Source organism: Oryctolagus cuniculus, chromosome 7 (genome assembly GCF_051225735.1).
Source record: "Oryctolagus cuniculus isolate XC-2025 breed Fujian yellow rabbit chromosome 7, ASM5122573v1, whole genome shotgun sequence".
Lineage (NCBI taxonomy): Eukaryota > Metazoa > Chordata > Mammalia > Lagomorpha > Leporidae > Oryctolagus > Oryctolagus cuniculus.
The window spans coordinates 16,386,499-16,405,651 of NC_142873.1; the positions used below are offsets into that span (position 1 = coordinate 16,386,499).

The window sequence follows — 19,153 nt, forward strand, 5'->3', positions numbered from 1 at the left end:
AGAGCCCTCTGCCTCCCTATGCACACCTGGGACAGAGCCTACTGCCCTGCCAAGCCCACCTTGGACAGAGTCCCCTGCCCCAGAATCCCACCTGAGACAGAGCCCCCTGCCACCATAACCCCACTTAGGACAGAGCCTCCTGCCCCACTAAGCCCACTTGGGACAGAGCCCCCTGCCCCGACAAGTCCACCTGGGACAGAGCCCCCTGCCCCGACAAGTCCACCTGGGACAGAGCCCCCTGCCCCGACAAGTCCACCTGGGACAGAGCCCCCTGCCCCACTTAGCCCACCTTGGACAAAGTACCCTGCCCCGTTAAGCCCACCTGGGACAAGGCCCCAGTCCCCCAAGCCTACCTGGGACAGACCCCCTTGTACCTCGAAGCCCACCTAGTACAGAGCCTCCAGCCCCCCTATGCCCACTTGGAACAGAGTTCCTTCCCCACTAAGCCCACCTAGTACAGAGCCCCCAGTCCCCCTATGACTACGTGGGACAGAACTCCTGCAACTCTAAGCCCTCCTGGGACAGAGCCCCCTGCCACCAGAAGCCCACCTAGTACAGAGCCCCCTGCCCCTCTATGCCCACTTGAGACAGAGTTCCTATACCACTAAATCTACCTGGGACACAGCCCCCTGCTCCCCTATGCCCACTTGGGACAGAGCCCCTGCCCCACTAAGTCCACCTAAGACAGAGCCCCCTGCCCCCAGAAGCCCCATGGAACAGAGCCCCCTGACCCCTTAACCCCACTTAGGACAGAGCCTCCTGCCCTCCAAAGCCCACCTGGGACAGACCCCCTGCCTCCAAAGCCCACCTGGGACAGAGGCCCCTGCCCCACCAAGCTCACCTGGGACAGAGCCTCCTGTCCTGCCCAGCCCAACTGGTACAAACCCTCCTATCCCCCGAATCCCATTGGGACAGAGCCCCCTGCCTCTCTATGTCCACCTCAGACAGAGCCCCCTGCCCCAATAAGCCCACATAGGGCAGAGACACCTGCCCCGCTAAGCCCACTTGGGTCAGAGCCCCCTGCCTGACTAAGCCCACCTGAGACAGAGCCCGCTGCCCCCCTAAGCACATCTAGGACAGAGCCTCCTGCCCCCTTTGTTCCAAAGCCCACCTGGGACTGAGTCACTTGACCACCGAAGTCCACCTGGGGCCGAGACCCCTGCTCCACTAGCCCACCTGGGACAGAGCTCCCTGTCCCCCGATGCCCTCCAGCAACAGAGACCCATGCCCCACTAAGCCCACCTGGGACAGAGGCCCCTTCCCCCTGAAGCCCAAAGGGGAAGAGCCCCCTGCCCCCCAAACACAACTTGGGACAGAGACTCCTGTACCACTAAGCCTACCTAGGACAGAGGAACCTGCCCCACTAAGCCCACATGGGACAGAGCCCTCTGACCCACCAAGCCCACCTGATATAGACTCCTGCGCTACTAAAACCACCTGGGAGAGCCCCCTGCCCCACTAAGCCCACCTGGTACACAGACCGCTGCCCCACTAAGCCCACATGGAACAGAGCCCCTGCCCCACTAAGCACACCTGGGACAGAGTCCCCTGCCCCCCTAAGTCCACCTGGGACACAGCCCCCTGCTACACTAAGCCCACCTGAGATAGAGACCCCTGCCATGATAAGTCCACTTGGGACAGAGCCCCCTACCCTGCTAAGCCCACCTGGGACAGAGCCCCCTGCCCCCTGACGCCCACCTGGGACAGAGCCCTCTGCCGCTGGAAGCCAACATGGGACAGAGCATCCCTGCCCCACTAAGCCCACCTGGGCCAGAGCCCCCTGACTCACCAAGCCCAATTGGGATAGAGTCCACTGCCCCCCTAAGCCAACCTGGGACAGAGCCCCCTGTGCTGCCAAGCCCAGCTGAGATAGAGACCCCTGCCCTGCTAAGCCCACCTGGGACAGAGGGCCCTGCCCCGCTAAGCCCACTTGGGACAGAGCCCGTTGCCCCCTGAAGCCCACCTGGGAATGAGCCCCCTGCCACCCAAAACCAACCTGGGACACAGCCCCTTACGCCACCAACCCACCTGGGACAGAGCCCCCTGCCCCATTAGGCCACTTGGGACTGAGCCCCTTGTCCCCGAAGCCCATCTAGGACATAGCTCCCTGTGGGGAGCAACTGGGAGCAACTCGGACTAGACTAAGTTACTGGAATTAAGACTTATTCTATGTATCTGCTCTCCCACAATATGGCGCTGGGAGAGGAGGAGACAGCTTCTACACAGCTGCCTCCAGTTCAACCAACAAGCAGCAGGACCTGCTCCTGATTGGAGGAGAGCAGCGTACTCGGCGTGTGGGTAGCAGAGTTGGGATTGGTGGAAGAGGACTATAAAGGAGGAGAGAGACAATATGCACCAGGAACATCTAAGAGGAACATCTATCTGAAGGAACACCTGTGCAGCCCCCAAGAGAGCCAGCCGGCGGTGTGCCACTCCCCCGCGCAAGTGGGGAAAGTGGCTAGGGGAAACCGCCCTTCCACGGAGGTGGAAGGGACGGTAGCCAACCCGGGAAGAACCAGCAGCAAACCCGGGGAGGGCCGAGCAGACAAAAGAACAGCACAGGGTCCTGTGTCGTTCCTCCACGAAGACGGGGAGCGACAGCTCCCTGTCCCCCGAAACCCACATGGGACAGAGCCCCCTGACCCACTAAGCCCACTGAGACAGAGCACCCTGCCTCTGAAGACCACCTCGGACAGGGCTCCCTGCCCCAATAAGGCCAACAGGGACAGAGACCCCTGACCCACTAAGCCCACTGAGACAGAGCACCCTGCCTCTGAAGACCACCTCGGACAGGGCTCCCTGCCCCAATAAGGCCAACAGGGACAGAGACCCCTGCCCCCCGAAGCCCACTGGGACAGAGCCCCCTTCCGCCTGAAGCCAACCTGGTACAGAACCCGTTGCCCCACTAAGCGCACCTGGGACACAGCCCCCTGCATCGCTAAGCCCACCTGGGACAGAGCCCCCTGCCCCCTATGCCCACTTGGGACAGAACTCCTGCCCCACTAAGCCCACCTGGGAGAGAGCCCCCTGACCCATCAAGACCACCTGGAACACAGCCCCCTGCCCCATAAAGCCCACAGAAGCAGAACCCTCTGCCCCCAGAAGCCCTCCTAGGACAGAGACCCATGCCCCCTGATGCCTACCTGGGACAGAGCGCCCTGCACCCCTATGCCCACTTGGACAAAACTCCTGCCACTCTAAGCCCACCTGTGATAGAGGTCCCTGCCCCACTAAGCCCACCCGGGACAGAACCTCCTGCCCCACCAAGCCCACCTGGGACAGAGCCCCCTGCCCCCTGAAGCCCACCTGGGACAGAGCCCCCTTACACCCGAAGCCCACCTAGGAAAGAGCCCCTTGCCACATCAAGCCTACTTGGGACACAGCCGCCTGCCCCGTCAAGCCCACCTGGGACAGAGCCCACTGCCCGCTGAAGCCCACCTGGGACAGAGCCCTCTTCCCCCCGAAATCCACCTGGGACAGAGCCCCCTGGACCCCGAAGCCCACTTGGGACAGAGCCTCCTGCCCCACTAAGCCCACCTGGGACAGAGCCTCGTTACCCCCTAACCCCACTTGGGACAGAGCCTCCTGCCCCACTAAGCCCACCTGGACAGACTCCTGTCCCACCAAGCCAGCTTAATACAGAGCCCCCTGCCCCACTAAGCCCACCTGGGATTGAGCCCCCTGCCACACTAAGCCCACCTGGTACAGAGCCTCTTGCACCCCGAAGCCCACTTGGGACAGAGCCCCCTGCCCCACCAAGCCTACCTTGGACAGAGACCCTGCCCCACTAGGCCACCTGGGACAGAGCCCCTGCCCCCTGAATCACACCTGTGATGGAGTCCCCTGCCCCCCAAACACAACTTGGGACACAGCCTCCTGCCCCACTAAGCCCACCTGGGACAGATCCCCTGCCCCACCAAGCCCACCTGAGACACAGTCCCCTGCACCACTAAGCCCACGTGGGACAGAGCTCCTGCCCCCCTAAGCCCACCTGGGACAGAGCCCCCTGCCCCCTAAGCTCACCTTGAAGAGAGCCCCCCTGCCCCCTATGCCCACCTGTGCTGCTGCTCTATCAGCTGCACTTTGAAATCCCTGAATGCACCCCTGCTCTTGTTTGCCTGTGGTGCTCCCTGGGGAGCCGGTGCCCTTGTCCACACCCAGGCCCCTCCCTGGACTCACTTTCCCAGACTCCCTGTAGCTAGGAGTCACCATGAGACAAGTTCCCGCCAGTGGGACAAGGCCGAGCCTGCCAGGGGTTCTGAGGAACACGTTACTGTCTCCACAGAAGAAGCTAGGGTAGGGTTTTGTCGCAGAGGGAGGAGCCTCTGCTCCGGAAGTCCTCACAGGTTCAAGTCCCTGCTGCTCCACTTCTGATCCTGCTCCTTGCCAAGGGCCTGGGAAGGAGTCGATGATGCCCCAGTGCCCGGGCCCCTGCATTCACAAGGGAGACCCAGATGGGGCCCCTGCCACCCACATGGGAGACCCGGACGGGGCCCCAGCACCCACACGGGAGACCCAGATACAGGCCCTACACCCAGACGGGAGACTGGGATGGAGCCCCTTCTACCCACATGGGAGACCTGGGTGGAGACCTTGATGGGTTCCCCGCACCCACATAGGAGACCTGTATGGGGCCCCTGTCACCCACACTGGAGACCCGCCTGGCCCAGCCCTGGCTCTTGCAGCCATTTGCACAGTGAACCCGCAGACAGATCTCTCTTTCTCCCTCCCTCTCCCTCATTCTGCTTCTTAAAGAACTAAGTACGTATTTCTAGGAACCGGCCACTGCCTGTGTGTCCGTCCCTGCACATGGGCCCCAGGGCAGTGGCCGCCACTCACTCTCGTGGTAGACAGGCTCGGAGAGCACGGGGTCCATGTGGTGCATCTGCCCCTGCTGGTCCTGGTACGAGGCCTGGAAGCAGATCCTCACCACGTTCATGTCCACCTCCTGGTGATTCTTCAGGGACCCAGTTGTGCAGACACAGGGAAGGGGTGGGAGTGGAAAATTCTCCTCTCTTTGTCTCTCTGCCTTTCAAATAAACAAAATAACACATGAAAATTTAGCCATCAATTACAATCTACCAAGAGAACTGGGACATACATCTTCCAAAGGATTCCTTCTTGACCTGCAGAAACAGACAGGAGGCACGCAGGCTTGGAAGGGCCAGGTGATCGGCCCTCAGCGCACCAAAGCCGCCGGTCCCTCTGTCCACAGCCACAAACGCACGTGGGAGGAAGCCCGTTCCCCAGATCGTCTTCGGGTCGCCTGCCTTAGGCCGCAGTGCCTGGAGCAATGGAGCAGTGAGGACGCCAACCGGGCAGGCACAGGAGTGGGAACCGGACGCAGTGGGCGCTGCAGTGTGCACCTGCTACACAGACGGGCCCATCGGAGTGACGGGCGACAGAGCCAGGGCTCCGATCCCTGCCCTCACCCCAAAGCCACACTGCTACCCACCATGTCGGCGCTCCCGGGCTGGGAGCACAGCGTGGACCCACTGAGCCCCCAAATAAACGTGAGCGCAGAGCTGCGGGCCAGCGGCCATGGCAGAGCCCTGGGCGCTAAGTCCGGCGCGGGCTCCGGGCCGGCTTCCAGGCTACTGCGGGCTCGGGGTCGGGGCCTGGACTGAGTTCCCAGCTCCCAGCACTGGGGCAGGGAGCTTGCAGAAACAAAAGGGGAGGGGGCTGCTCAGTGGGCAAGTGGTCAGGGGGCTGGGGCCCGGCGAGGGGCCCAGCGAGGGGCAGGGTCTCCAGGCAGGGGCGACAGCGCTGGAGGTGGCCAGGGAGGAGGGGCTGTGAGGGAACGGGTGGGGAGGCAGGAGAGGGGACACGCGTGGGCTCTAAGTGGACGCGTGGTGACCACAGGAGGCAGCAGGGCCCAGGCCCCGACCACGGACGGCACACAGCGCAGGCGCAGCAACACCCGGAAGTGCCTGCCACGTGGGAGACCCGGATGCAGGAAGAGCTGGGGGCCACCGCGGGGTGTTCCCAGGGGCGAGTTCCGTTTCCCCAGAGATTCCCCTTCTACAAGTTGCTCAGGGAAGGCGCGGCCGCTCAACCACGTGCTGCACACCGCTAATCGCGAGAGCGGGACACGGAACCACGCGGCGGCGCCAGAGCAGCGGCTGGGCCCGGGGCATCCTGCGTGGACGGAACCGGCGGCCGGGAGGGGCGCACCGTCTCTAACTGCCTTTCAAAGGAGATGGCGCTATAATGTGACAAGGATAACGGGTCTCGTTGGGTACCGTGACCCGCGGGCTCGGTTCCCAAGGCCTCCCTTCGGCCGCCCTTCTCCCACCACCCCGAGGCCTTTGTCTTCAGTCCCGGCGCTGCCTGGGGCAGGGGCAGGGGCGCCGACCGCCCGGCGCGCGCTCACCTCGATGGCGGGCAGCGTCTTGCTGGCCTCGTGCTGCTCTCGCCCAGGATGCTGCCGGCAGAGCGGCCCTCGCACTCGTGGCGGAAGCGCATGCCGCGCTGCTTGGGCTGCTCGGCGATGACCAGGTGCGGCCGCGGGCCGGGGCCCGGGGTGGGCGCCATCCGCCGGCCCAGCGGGCAGCCCCAGGGCGGCGTCGGCGCCCAGGGTGACGGTGCCCAGCGAGGCCGCCCCGCGGGACACCAGGCGCTGCAGCACCTCGCCCGCGACCGGCGCCGCCCCCTCCAGGCCGAAGCTGTTCTCCTTGGTGTGCTCCTCCATGATCTCTGCGGGAAGAGCAGATGGCGTGGTGACGCCCGGGGCGCCGGCGCAGGCCCCCAGACCCTCCGCAGCCCACCCCGCCGCGAGGCGCGGGGCAGTCAGCATCCACTGAGCTGTGTCTCTCCCACGTCTCTCCCCAGCCCCACTGTGGCCCCCCGGGCTGCAGTCTGTTCCCACCCCCATCTGGCCCTCTTCAGCTCAGAAGCCTCCATGGCTCCCATCTTCCGTGGAGTCCAAGTCGACACCCTCCCCACAGAAATCCTCCCCAGACTCCGCTGGTTTCAGAAAGAGAAAGGGAGGGGCCGGCGCTGTGCTGCAGCAGGTGAAGGCGCTGCCTGTGATGCTGCATCCCATGTGGGCGCTGGTTCAAGCCCCTGCCACTCCGCTTCCGATCCAGCTCCCTGCTAATGCGCCTGGGAAAGCCTCAGAAGATGGCCCAAGTGCCTGGGACCCTGCACCCATGTGGGAGACTGGATGGAGTTCCAGGTTCCTGGCCCAGCCCTGGCCGTTGCAGCCATTCGAGGAGTGAACCAGCAGATGGAAGATCTCTCTCTCTTCTCTGCTCTCTCTCCTCCCTCTCTCTCCTCTGCTCTCTTTCCTCTCTCTCTCCTCTGCTCTCTCCTCCCTCGCTCTCCTCCCTCTCCTCTCTCTCTCTCTCCCTCTCTTCCTCTCTCTTTGCCTCTCCTTCTCTTTCTATGTAACTCTGACTTTAAAATAAATAAAACAATATTTTAAAAAATGTATTGGGGAGTGGGCAATCTACTTCTCACATTGGAAATTCTGGATTCAATTCCTGGCTCCAGCTTCTGACTATAGATTGCTGCTCATTGCAAACCCTGAAAGACTGCAGTTGGTGGTTCAGGTAATTGATTTTAGCCATCCATGTGAAATACTGGATTGCACTGCTGGCTCCTCCTCTAATCCCTGGACAAGTCTACCTCAGGTATTTTGGAAGTGACCTAGCAGATGGGATTCCCTCTCTTTCAAATAAATAAATAGAATTTTAAAAATATAGTATACAAGAGGATTGCACAGATTATATGCAAATGCTATTCCATTTTTTAAGGAATTTGAACACTTGTAAATTTGGAATACATGTATATTTTATTTGAAATGTAGATTGACAGAGAGGGAGGGGTGGGGAGAGACACAGAGAGAGCTCTTCCTTTCCCTGGTTCATTCCAAACATGGCCACAAAAGGAAGCTCTGCAGGAGTCAGGAACTCCAGCTGGGTCTCCCATGTTGGTAGCAGGGACCCAAGCACTTTAGTCATCTTCTGATGCCCTACCAAATGCGTTAGAAGGGAACTGGATCTGAAATGGCACCGCGAGTGACTTGAACTGAAGCACTGATATGGGATATGGGTGTTGCAAGCTGTGGTTTAATGTGTTGTGCCAAAATGCCAGTTCCAGAAACTTTTATTACATCCGTTTTAAGGATGAGGAAACTGACACACAATTTGAACCCAGATGACTTTACTGAATAATTATGTTTTCTAATTGTCAGACTGTTTTTCAATACAGGACCTTGCACTCTCTCCTTTCCCAAGGAACTCTTTCCTGCAAACACATGAACGTTTGGGGCCTCATTTCACATGCCCTCTTCCATTTGAGGCCTCACATTACTCTTCTCAAAGGTAATATCGATTTTTGCCCTCCATCTGGATTCCTTCATTCCTTCCATTAGATTCTATAATACTCAATCACATTTATTTTCTTTAGTTTTCTTCTTAAAGAAGTAAAAACTGATATTGAAGTCAACTGTGTTTATTGATGAAACCTTTAAAAAGAGGCTGGTACTTAGTTAAAAGTCAATAAATAATTACTTCCAAATTAATATTTTGTTCACTTTTGAGAAAACATTTTAAGATTTTTTTTAGCTTTTAACAGATTCAATATAGTTCACAGAAAAAACTAAGAATATAACAATTTTGCAATTATAAATGTTTTATGATTTTTGCATCCTACTTTCTTCTATCCCATTATTTACCATAGTCCCCCAAATATGAGAGTACTTCCAAAAGTTCATGGAAAATGGAATTAAAAGATGTTTATTTTGATGCAAAAAACTTTTGAAATTCCTACACTGAGAGTTCATAAGTTAGTGTGAAATGCATTTTTAAGAAAACTGTGTACTCTGAAACCATGGAATAATGAATTTCAAATTTTTTGCTCCAAAATGGACTTGTTTTTTAATTCCATTTTTCATGAACACTTGAATTTCCCTTGTATAGTAAATATTTAGTAAACACTGGACTAATTGAAATATTGCATTTCTCCAATACACGACAGTTTTATCAATCTCATCTCAGACTCCATATTATTGTTAGAAAATAAATGAATAAAATTAAGATTAGCTTTTACTGAAGCCTATCACAAAAATTTAGCCCCAACTTGTAGATCTGGGGACATTTGCGAATCAATTGTACCTTCATATACTGTTGCCTATTCTTGAACCCAAGTAGTTAGAGAATTCTTGTTATGAATTTGACATTTTAGCTAATATTATATACTGCCTAATTTCATTAGGGAGAGATTTGGTCTGAAGAGATCACTTTTTTACGATCAATATAAGAAAGAGAAAATATAAACCAAATGTTAGGACTTCTAACCAATCATATATATTGGCTAGGGATATAATATCTCTGAGAAGAAAGCTGATTACTTAAGACATTTCAAGTAACAAGGAGCAAAGCATTAAGCCCACAGGGCTGGAAGAATGTCCAAATCTGTTTCATATTGATATTTTGTCTTTATAGAATTCTACAATATATAAGTCCAAACATAAAATATATGCCACAAATATATTAAAGATAATTATTTGCAATAGGAGAAATAGCCGTCTGAATTAATTTTCAACAAGACTCAACATGGTATCTTAGGATTTCATCAATGCATTTGAATATTTGTTAAAGGCTTTCATATTAGATAAATGTATAACAGTAAGATCATATATTCAAGACGTATTTCTAATGAAAACTTAGGAAACCTGAGATCTATACCACAATACTAATAGTGTAAATTAAATGTTATGCTCAAAAAAATCACTCTCATTTCCCAAGGATATGTAGAAAGTAAAGCTTTAAAATGAAGTAGAATACAAAATGGGAATTAAAAGATTAAAAGTTAAGAAGTAAAACAAGAGGAGTGCCTTGTGCAGGCTAGTGATAACGTGTACTGTTTGAGGAGCATGGTTACCTCAATTCTCTATAACTGAGGTCTTTGTAAAAGTAAAGTTAAAAAAAAGAGAGAACTCAATGCCAACTGATGACCTAGTTATGAATTTTTTTAAAGTATGTGGTATAGAAAAATATATTGGGTGAAATTTAATTTACATACTATTTTGGAACAAGTTTCATGTTGTAACACAAGGCACATTGCTGCCTTGCCTTTCATATTGAAGTAATTTCTTCTCTTTAGTAAAACAGACAATATGCATTCATAGACACACTCTAGTGTTAATCTCAATAATGCATACAATTTCTCATTTAGCTGCTGATTGAACCCTCAGCAGCTCTAAGAAAATTCACTAGGCTGGGACACACAGATGGAAAGGAGTGAGAGAGATTCTTACCCTAGCTTATCATATAATAAAAGTTAGATAACCTGGTGCAGATACATATAAGCTCTATGTGTGGGTATTTAAAGGTTCTCTTCCAATGACCTTAGGACAGCAACACATTAGCTGATGATAGTGACAGTGGTAACCATGTTTATAGTATAGCAGTAAAACAATCATAATCCCAACGATAGGTTTGGGAGTGGACTAACCTCAGGCCCCCAAGGTCTGACAACTGTACAGTAAATCCTCAGGTAGATCTATCAGCACAATGATGACAGGAGCTTATGTAAGACCGAGCCAAGGTTTCCTCTGGGCTTGCATCCAACAGCCAGAATTATGGAGAAACTATGCTGTTGGCAATTAAATTCTAATTCAATAATTATTTTAGTAAAGGGTTAAAGTCAATGTTGGTCTTTCCATACTTCAGTTCTCTATTTTCAGAATCTATCAATTTGAAAAAAAAAAAAAAGGCAACAACATACAACTCTAATGCCCTTAGCAGATGGATCTGTGTTATTGCAGAACAGGGACCTGGAAAGTCTCCATACACCAAGCTATAAATATTCCTCTGACATTTATTATCCTCACATGAGTTCAGGTGCTTAAATACTTGGACTGAAGTCATGTTTGTAGCAGGGAAAGAAAGTAGATCTTTAAGCATACCTTGTCGCTGGCTAAATTATTAACAGACAAAGATGGAGGGTAAGTGCTGGAGCAAGGGAGTCTCCCACTTAAGAGAGGTCATGGAACCTTTAAGTCAAATTAGTTGAAGTTTAGATTCACTTGTAGTACAAATTCCCAAACATCTTACTTCAGACAATTTGATGGATCACATCCCAGAAACTCCCCACCAACCCCCAACTTTCCAAGTATGTACCTACTAATGTAGTGCTCCGTAGTCTGCAGTCTTGATTTTGAGTCTTAGCACTACCAGCTGCATAAGATTGTAAATTCAAACACCTATGAACCTCAATTCACATTGCATAAGGGAAGTGTGGGATTATGTAAACCAGGAGATAATAGCCCTTGTAAAATCCTTCCAATAAAATAAAATCAAGCTAAAGGTGCCAGCGTGGATTAATCACCCCTCTTTATTTAGTACTGTGGATTCCACGAGTGCAGTTATTTTCTGGAGAGAGAGTATTGAGTAGAGTTGTTCTTAACTGTGGAATTCTAAATTCCCATGGGGATGATTACTTGGATCCTGGAATAGATTCTGGAAGAAAAAAATCTATACATGAAAAATGGATATTGCATAATGAAGTCTTGGAGTTGGATACACACACACACACAATCTATACATGAAAAATGGATACTGCATAACAAAGTCTTGTAGTTGGATACACACACACACACACACACACACATACATCCATCCATGAAACTATTCCTAACTTTTGCTCAGAGGACCCAGGATTGTATGAAGTTGAAGGCCCACAGGCCTCTTCATTCATCCTGTCCTGCCCCAGCATGAATGACCCCATTGTGGCTGTCAAAACAGCTGATCCAGTAAAATGCTAAACAGGACATCCATAGTACCTGGAACTGGGCAACACATTTTAAAGCACCATTGTTTAAATTACACTGTCCAAAGAAGAATGAGGGCTTTGAGAGCAGTGTGATATAATTATTTTCAAAGAATTTTATATTTCTCTTTTTTTTGAAGTGGAGTGTCAATAAGGCATTATAATGCTAAGTTCATAGGCTCAGGAGGCAGATTATTTTTCTTTAAATTCTGATTCTTTCACTTAGTAGATGTGTGAGCTTGGACAAGTTATTTAACCCTTCTATGTTTCAGGTTCATCACTGGGAAAAGGGAAAAATAATAATATGCACCTTACAGTATTGCTATGAAGGTTAAATGAGTTAATAATTAAGTACTTAGCACAATATTTATACATACAAGAAGTAAAGATGCTATCAGTGCTTGACCAATAAAGAATGAAATAATTTTAGTAGTTGAATATCTGTAGCATTAAGTATAAATAGGCTTTCAATAGAGATTTAAAGGTACCCAATGTTTCTTCACTTAAGGATCCATGGGAAAATTCCAACAAATCCTTCAAATATATGGCATTACATGTGAGTTTGTGTATATGCTAAATTTGGGGGGAGAGGGTTAATAGCTATTCTTTATGTTTACAAAGAATAGCATGTGCTTCAGGAAGAGTAGCCACTGAGAATAAAGCTAACACCAACAGATAAAAGTTTGAGGGAGGTTTATTCTGGTTTGTAGGTAACGAGATCCCTCTTAGATTGTAAGATCAAAGCCTGATGGGTCATCTTGGAAACATCAGGCCTTCAGTCTGTATGCTCGCGTTGGCTCACCCCACCCGCTATGGCCACGCCGACTGTCCACTGTATACAGAGCCAGGTGCTTTGCCATCTGGGCTGAGACGAGGGCAGGGCGAGGGCCCCCAAGACGCCCATGCCCCGATCCCTTGCTGATGGCTCAGGGTGGGCATCTGGGACCGGGAGCTTCCTCGAGTGTGCATGTGGGCCTGGTGGACACATGGTCATTGCCACAGCGGGGCAGGAGGGGCAGAGGTGAGAGGGGAGCGAGGAGGCAGCGGAGGCAAGAGAGGAGGAAGCAGCCCCGCCCATCCAGGGATCCTGCTCCACTAAGCCCACCTGGGACAGAGCCCCCTGCCTTGACAAGTCCATCAGGGACAGAGCCCCCTGCCCTATGAAGCCCACCTAAGACAGAGCTCCCTGCCCTGCTAAGCCCACCTGGGACAGAGCCCCCTGAAATGCTAAGGCTACCTGGGACAGAGCCGCCTACCCTTCCTAAGCCCACATGAGACAGAGCATCCAGCCCCAAAGCCCACCTGGGACAGAACCTCATGTCCCCAGAAGCCCACCTGGGACAGAGCCCCCTGCCCCCCTATGCCTACCTGGGACAGAACCCCCTGCCCCACTAAGCTCACCTTGGAAAAGCCCCCTGCCCCAAAAAGCCCACCTAAGACAGAAACCTCTGCCCCACTAAGACCATCTAGGACAAGGTCCAATCTGCCCCTACGCCCACCTGGGAAGGAGCCACCAGTCTCCACAAACACCCACCTGGGAAAGAGCCCTTGCCCCCAGAAGCCCACCTGGGACAGAGTCCACTACCTCACTAAGCTCACGTGGGACAGAGCCCCATGCCCCACTAGGGCCACCTGGGACAGAGCCCCTTGCCCTCTGAAATCCACCTGGAATAGAGAACCCTGCCCCCAGAAGCCCACCTGGGACAGAGGCCACTGCAACCCGAAGCCCACCTGGGATAGAGGCCCATGTAGAGCTAAACCCACCTGGGACAGAAGCCCCTGTCCCGCTAAGGCCATCTGGTACAGAGCCCACTGCCCCATTAAGCCCACCTGAGACAGAGCCCCCTGCTCTGCAAAAACCATCTGGGACAGAGTCCCCTGCCCTCCAAAGCACATCTGGGACAGAGCTCCCTCTCCCGCTAAGCTCAACTGGGACAGAGCCTCCTTTGCAGTAAGACAGCTGGGATATAGTACCCTGCCCCACCAAGCCCACCAGGGACAGAACTCCTTGCCCCACGAAGCCCAATTAGAACAGAGCCCCCTGCCCCCCTAAGCCCATTTGGGACAGAGCCTCCTGCCCCCCGAAGCCCACCTGGGAGAGAGGCCCCTTCACAGCTAAGCGCACATCAGACAGAAGCCTCTGTCCTGCTAAGGCCACCTGGGACAGAGCCATGTGCCCCCCAAAGCCCACCTGAGACACAGCCTCCTGCCCCTCTAAGCCTACCTGGGACAGAGCCCCTTACCCCCCGAAGCCCACCTGGGAGAGAGCTCCCTGCCCTGCTAAGCCCAACTGGGACAGAGCCTCCTTCGCATTAAGCCCACCTGGGACAGAGCCCCCTGCCCCGCCAAGCACATCTGGAACAGAGCCTTTTGCCACCTAAGCCCACATGGGACAGAGCCCCCTTTACAACTAAGCCAACCTGGGACTGACCTCCTGTCCCAACAAGCCCAATTGGGTCAGAGCTCCCAGCCACACCAAGCCCACAGGGACAGAGCTACTTGCCCCAAAAAGCCCAATTGGAACAGAGCCCCCTGCCCCCTAAGCCCACTTGGGACAGAGCCTCCTGCCCCCGCTAAGTCCAACTGGAACACAGCCCCCTGACCCCCGAAGACCACCTGAGACAGAGCCTCCTGCCCCACTAAGCTCACCTGGGACAGAGCCACCAGTCTCCACAAACGCCCACCTGGGACAGACACCACTACCTCGCTAAGCCCACCAGGGAGAGAGGCCCCTGCCCCGCTAAGCCCTCCTGGGACAGAGCCCTTGCTCCCTGAATCCCACCTGGAAAAGAGCCCCATACTGCCTGAAGCCCACCTGGGACAGAACTCTCTGCCCCACTAAGCCCACGTGGGACACAGCCCCTGCCCCGCTAAGGCCAACTGGGACAGAGCCACCTGCCGTGCCATGACCATCTGGGACAGAGCCCCCTGCCCTCCAAAGCACACCTGGGACAGAGTTCCCTACCCCGCTAAGCTCAACTGGGACAGAGCCTCCTTCACACTAAGACAGCTGGGACAGAGCCCCCTGCCCCGACAAGCCCATCTAGGACAGAGCCCTTTGCCCCCGAAGCACAACTGGGACAGAGCCTCCTGCTCCCTGAAGCCCACCTGGGACAGAGCCACCTGCCCTGTCAAGCCCACGTTGGATAGAGGTCACTGCCCCCCAAAGCCCACTTGTGAAAAGCCCCCTGTCCCAATAAGCCCACCTGGGACAGAGACCCCTGCCGCACTAAGACCACCTAGGACAAGGTCCACTGAGCCCCTACGTCCACCTGGGACAGAGCACTCAGTCTCCTGCAAAGCCCATTGGGACAGAGACCCTGCCCCCAGAAGCCCATCTAGGACAGAGCCCACTGCCCCACTAAGCCCACCTGGGAGACAGGCCCCTGCCCTGCTAAGCCCTCCTGGTATAGAGCCCCTTCCCCCCTGAAGCCCACCTGGGAAAGAGCCCCCTGCCCCATTAAGCCCACATGGGACAGAGACCACTGCTGCGCTAAGGCCACCTGGGACAGAGCCCCTTGCCCCCTGAAGCCTACCTGGGATACAGCACCCTGCTGGACGAAGCCCACCTAGGACAGAGCCCCTGCACCCAAAGCTCACCGAGGACAGAGTCCCCTGCGCCCCGAAGACCACCGGGGGCAGAGCACCCTGCTCCCCGAAGTCCACCTGGGACCGAGCACCCGGCCCCCCGATGCACACCTGGGACAGAACCCTGCATCCCGAAACCCACCTTGGACAGAGCCCCTTGACCTCCAAAGCCTACCTGCGACCGAGCCTCTTGCCCCACTAAGCCCACCAAAGACAGTGTACGCAGCTTCCCGAAGCCCACTTGGGAAAGAGCTCCCTGGCCCCTGTAGCCCACCTGGGACAGAGCCCCCTGCCCCACTAAGCCCACCTGGGACAGAGCCCCTTAACCCCTAAAGCCCACCTGGGACAGAGCCCCCTGTCCCCCGAATCCTACCTGGGACAGATCCCCCTGTCCCCCTAAGCCCAACTGGGACAGAGTCCCTTGCCTCACCAAGCCCACCTGGGACAGAGCTCCCTGCCCTGCCAAGCCCTCCTGGGACAGAGAAACCTGCCCCCGCTAAGCCCACCTGGGACAGAGGCCCATGCCCCGCTAAGCCCACCTGGGACAGAGCCTCCTGCCCTACTAAGCCCACCTGGGAAAGAACCACCTGATCCGCCAAGACCATCTGGGACAGAGCCCCCTGCCCTCCGAGGCTCACGTGGGACAGAGCTCCCTAACCTGCTAAGCCCAACTGGGACAGAGCCTCCTTTGCATGAAGACAGCTGGGACAGAGCCCCCTGCCCCGCCAACCCCATCTGGGACAGAGCACTTTGCCCCCTAAGCCAACCTGGGACAGAGCCCCCTGCCCCCTTTAGCCCACCTGTGACAGAACCCCTAGCTCTGCCAAAACCACCTGGGACAGAGCCCACTGCCCCCCGATGTCCACCTGGGACAGGGCCCCTGCCCCCTAAGCCCACTTGGGAAAGAGCCTCCTGCCCCACGAGGCCCACCTCAGAGAGAACCTCGTGCCCCACTAAGCCCACCTGGGACAGAGCCCCCTGCCCTGCCAAGCACACGAGGTACAGAGCCCACTGCCCCTCGAAGCCCACCAAGGACAGAGCCCCTGACCCCGAAGCCCACCTGGGTCTAGATTCCTGGATCCCTAAGCAAACCTGGGACAGAGCCTCCTGCCCCCGACACCCACAAGAAACCAGAGCCCCCTGCCCCGTTAAGCCCACCTGGGACAGAGGCCCCTGCCAAGCCAAGCATACCTGGGACAGAGACCCTGCCCCTCGAAGCCCACCTGGGACAGAGCCCCTGACGCTGATGTCCACCTGGGTCAGACTCCTGGCTCCTGAAGCAAACTTGGGACAGAGGCCCCTGCCTCCCAAAGCCCACCAGCAATGGAGCCCACTGCCCCGTTAAGCCCACCTGGGACAGAGGCTCCTGCTCCCATAAGACCACCTGGGACAGAGCCCCCTGCCCCCAGAAGCCCACCTGGGACAGATCTCACGGCCTCACTAAGCCCACTTGGGACAGAGGCCCCTGCCCCTCTAAGCCCACCTGGGACAGAGGCCCCTGCCCCTCTAAGCCCAGCTGGGACAGAGCCCCCTGCCCCTCTAAGCCCAGCTGGGACAGAGCCCCCTTGCCCCTCTAAGCCCAGCTGGGACAGAGCCCCCTGCCCCTCTAAGCCCAGCTGGGACAGAGCCTCCTGGCCCTGAAGCCCAACTGGGACAGAGCCACCTGCCCCACCAAGCCCACCTGGGACACAGCCAGCTGTCCCCATAAGTCGACCTGGAACAGAGTCTCCTGCTATGCTCACCCCATCTGGGACAGAGCCCCCTGCCCCCTGGAACCCACTTGGGACAGAGCCTCCTGCCCCACTAAGCCCACCTGGGACACAGCCCCCTGCCCACCAAACCCACCTGGAACAGAGCCCCCCGCACCGCTAATCCCACCTGGGACAGAGCTCCCTGCCCTGCCAAACCCACCAGGGATAGAGCCACCTGCCCTCCTAAGGCCACCTTGGACAGATTCCCCTGCCGCCCGAATTCCACCGAGAACAAAGCCCCCTGCTCCCCAAAGCACAAATGGGACAGAGCTCCCTGTCCCCGAAGCCAACCTGGCATATAGCCCCCTCCCACACTAAGCCCACCTGGGACAGAGCAACTAGCCCCCCGAAGCCCACATGGGTCAGAGCACCCTGACCCCTAAGCACACCTGGGACAGAGCCCCCTGACCCCTGAAGCCCACTGGGTACAGAGTCCACAGGTCTCCGAAGCTCACCTGGGACACAGCCTTCTGCTCCACTATGTCAACTGGGACAAAACCTCAGCTCCATTAAGCCCACCTCGGACACAGCCCCCTGCTCCCTGAAGCTGACCTGGGACAAAGCTCATGGACTCACTAAGCCCACTTGGGACAGAGGCCACTGCCATGCTAAGCCCACCTGGAACACAGCCCCCTGCCCACCAAGCCCAACTGGGACAGAGCCCCCTGCCCCACTAAGCTCACCGAGGTCAGAGCCCCTGCACCCAGAAGCCTACCTGGGACAGAGACCCCTCCCCTGAAACACACCTCAGACAGAGTCCCTTGCCCCCTGAAGCCCACCTGGGACAGAGCCCCTATCACCCCGAATCCCACCTGGGACAGAGCCCCCTGCCCTGCCAAGCCAACTTTGGACAGAGCCTCCTGTCCCATTAAGCCCACCTGGGACAGAGCCCCCTGGCCCCTTAAGCCCACCGGGGACAAAGCCCCAAGGCCCACCAAAACCATCTGGGACAGAGCCCACTGCCCCCTGAAGTCCACCTGGGACAGGGCCCCTGCCCCCTAAATCCACTTGGGAAAGAGCCTCCTGCCCATGAAGCCCACCTCGGAGAGAACCTCGTGCCCCACTAAGCCCACCTGGGACACAGCCCCTGACCCCGAAGCCCACCTGGGTCTAGACTCCTGGCTCCTGAAGCAAACGTGGGTCAGAGCCCCCTGCCCCCCGAAGTCCACAAGTAACCAGAGCCCCCTGCCCCGTTAAGCCCACCTGGGACAGAGTCCCCTGCCCTGCTAAGGCCACCAAAAACAGAGCCACCTACCTCACTGAGCCCATCTGGGACAGAGCCCGCGGCCCCACCAAGCCCACCTGGGACAGAGCCTCCTGCCTCCGAAGCCCACCTAGGAGAGAGCCCCCTGCCACCTGAAGCCCACCTGGGACAGAGCCCCCTGCCCCGCTAAGCAAACTTCGGACAAAGCCTCCTGCCCTACTAAGCACACCTAGGACGCAGCCCCCTGCCAAGCCAAGCCCACATGGGACAGAATCCCCTGCCATACTAAGCCCACCTGGGACAGAGCCCACTGCACCCCAAAGAGCACATGGGACAGAGCCCCTGCCCCACCAAGCCCACTGAGACAGAGCACCCTGCCCCTCGAAGCCCATCTGGAAGAGAGCCCTCTGCCCCACTAAGCACAACTGGGACAGAGCCCTCTGTCCCACTAAGCGCACCTGGGACAGAGCCCCCTACCCCACTAAGCCCACCTGGGACAGAGCTCCCTGCCCCGCCAAGCCCACCTGGGACAGAGCCCCAAGCCCTGCCAAGCCAACCTGGGACAGAGCACCCTTCCCTGCTAAGGCCACCTAGGACAGAGCACTTTGCCCCTGAATCAAACCTGGGACAGAGCCCCCTGATGCACGAAGCCCACCTAGGACAGAGCCCCCTGCGCCCCGAAGCCAACCTGGGACAGAGCCCACGGACTCACTAAGCCCACTTGGGACAGAGGCCACTGCCGTGCTAACCCCACCTGGGACAAAGGCCCCTTCCCCGCTAAGGCCACCTGAGACAGAGTCCCCTGCCCCACCTAAGCCCAGCTGGGACAGAA

General features: G+C 55.9%; 1 protein-coding gene across 2 annotated transcripts in view; it reads right to left on the minus strand.

Moving 5' to 3' along the window:
• The window catches only part of LOC149125317 (CLPTM1-like membrane protein cnrB), a 34,795-nt gene extending 28,069 nt beyond the window's left edge, over positions 1 to 6,726 (minus strand). The window contains exons 1-2 of one of the 2 annotated variants that reach the window (XM_089336883.1): positions 6,374 to 6,726; positions 4,840 to 5,029 (exon numbers count right to left, since the gene is read on the minus strand). In XM_089336883.1, coding sequence (XP_089193009.1) covers positions 4,840 to 5,029; positions 6,374 to 6,691 — 508 coding nt within the window. In that variant the 5' untranslated portion in view covers positions 6,692 to 6,726. The remainder of the gene's footprint in view (positions 1 to 4,839; positions 5,030 to 6,373) is intronic. The other variant, XM_089336884.1, reaches the window with a different exon arrangement.
• Between the last annotated feature and the right edge of the window lie 12,427 nt (positions 6,727 to 19,153).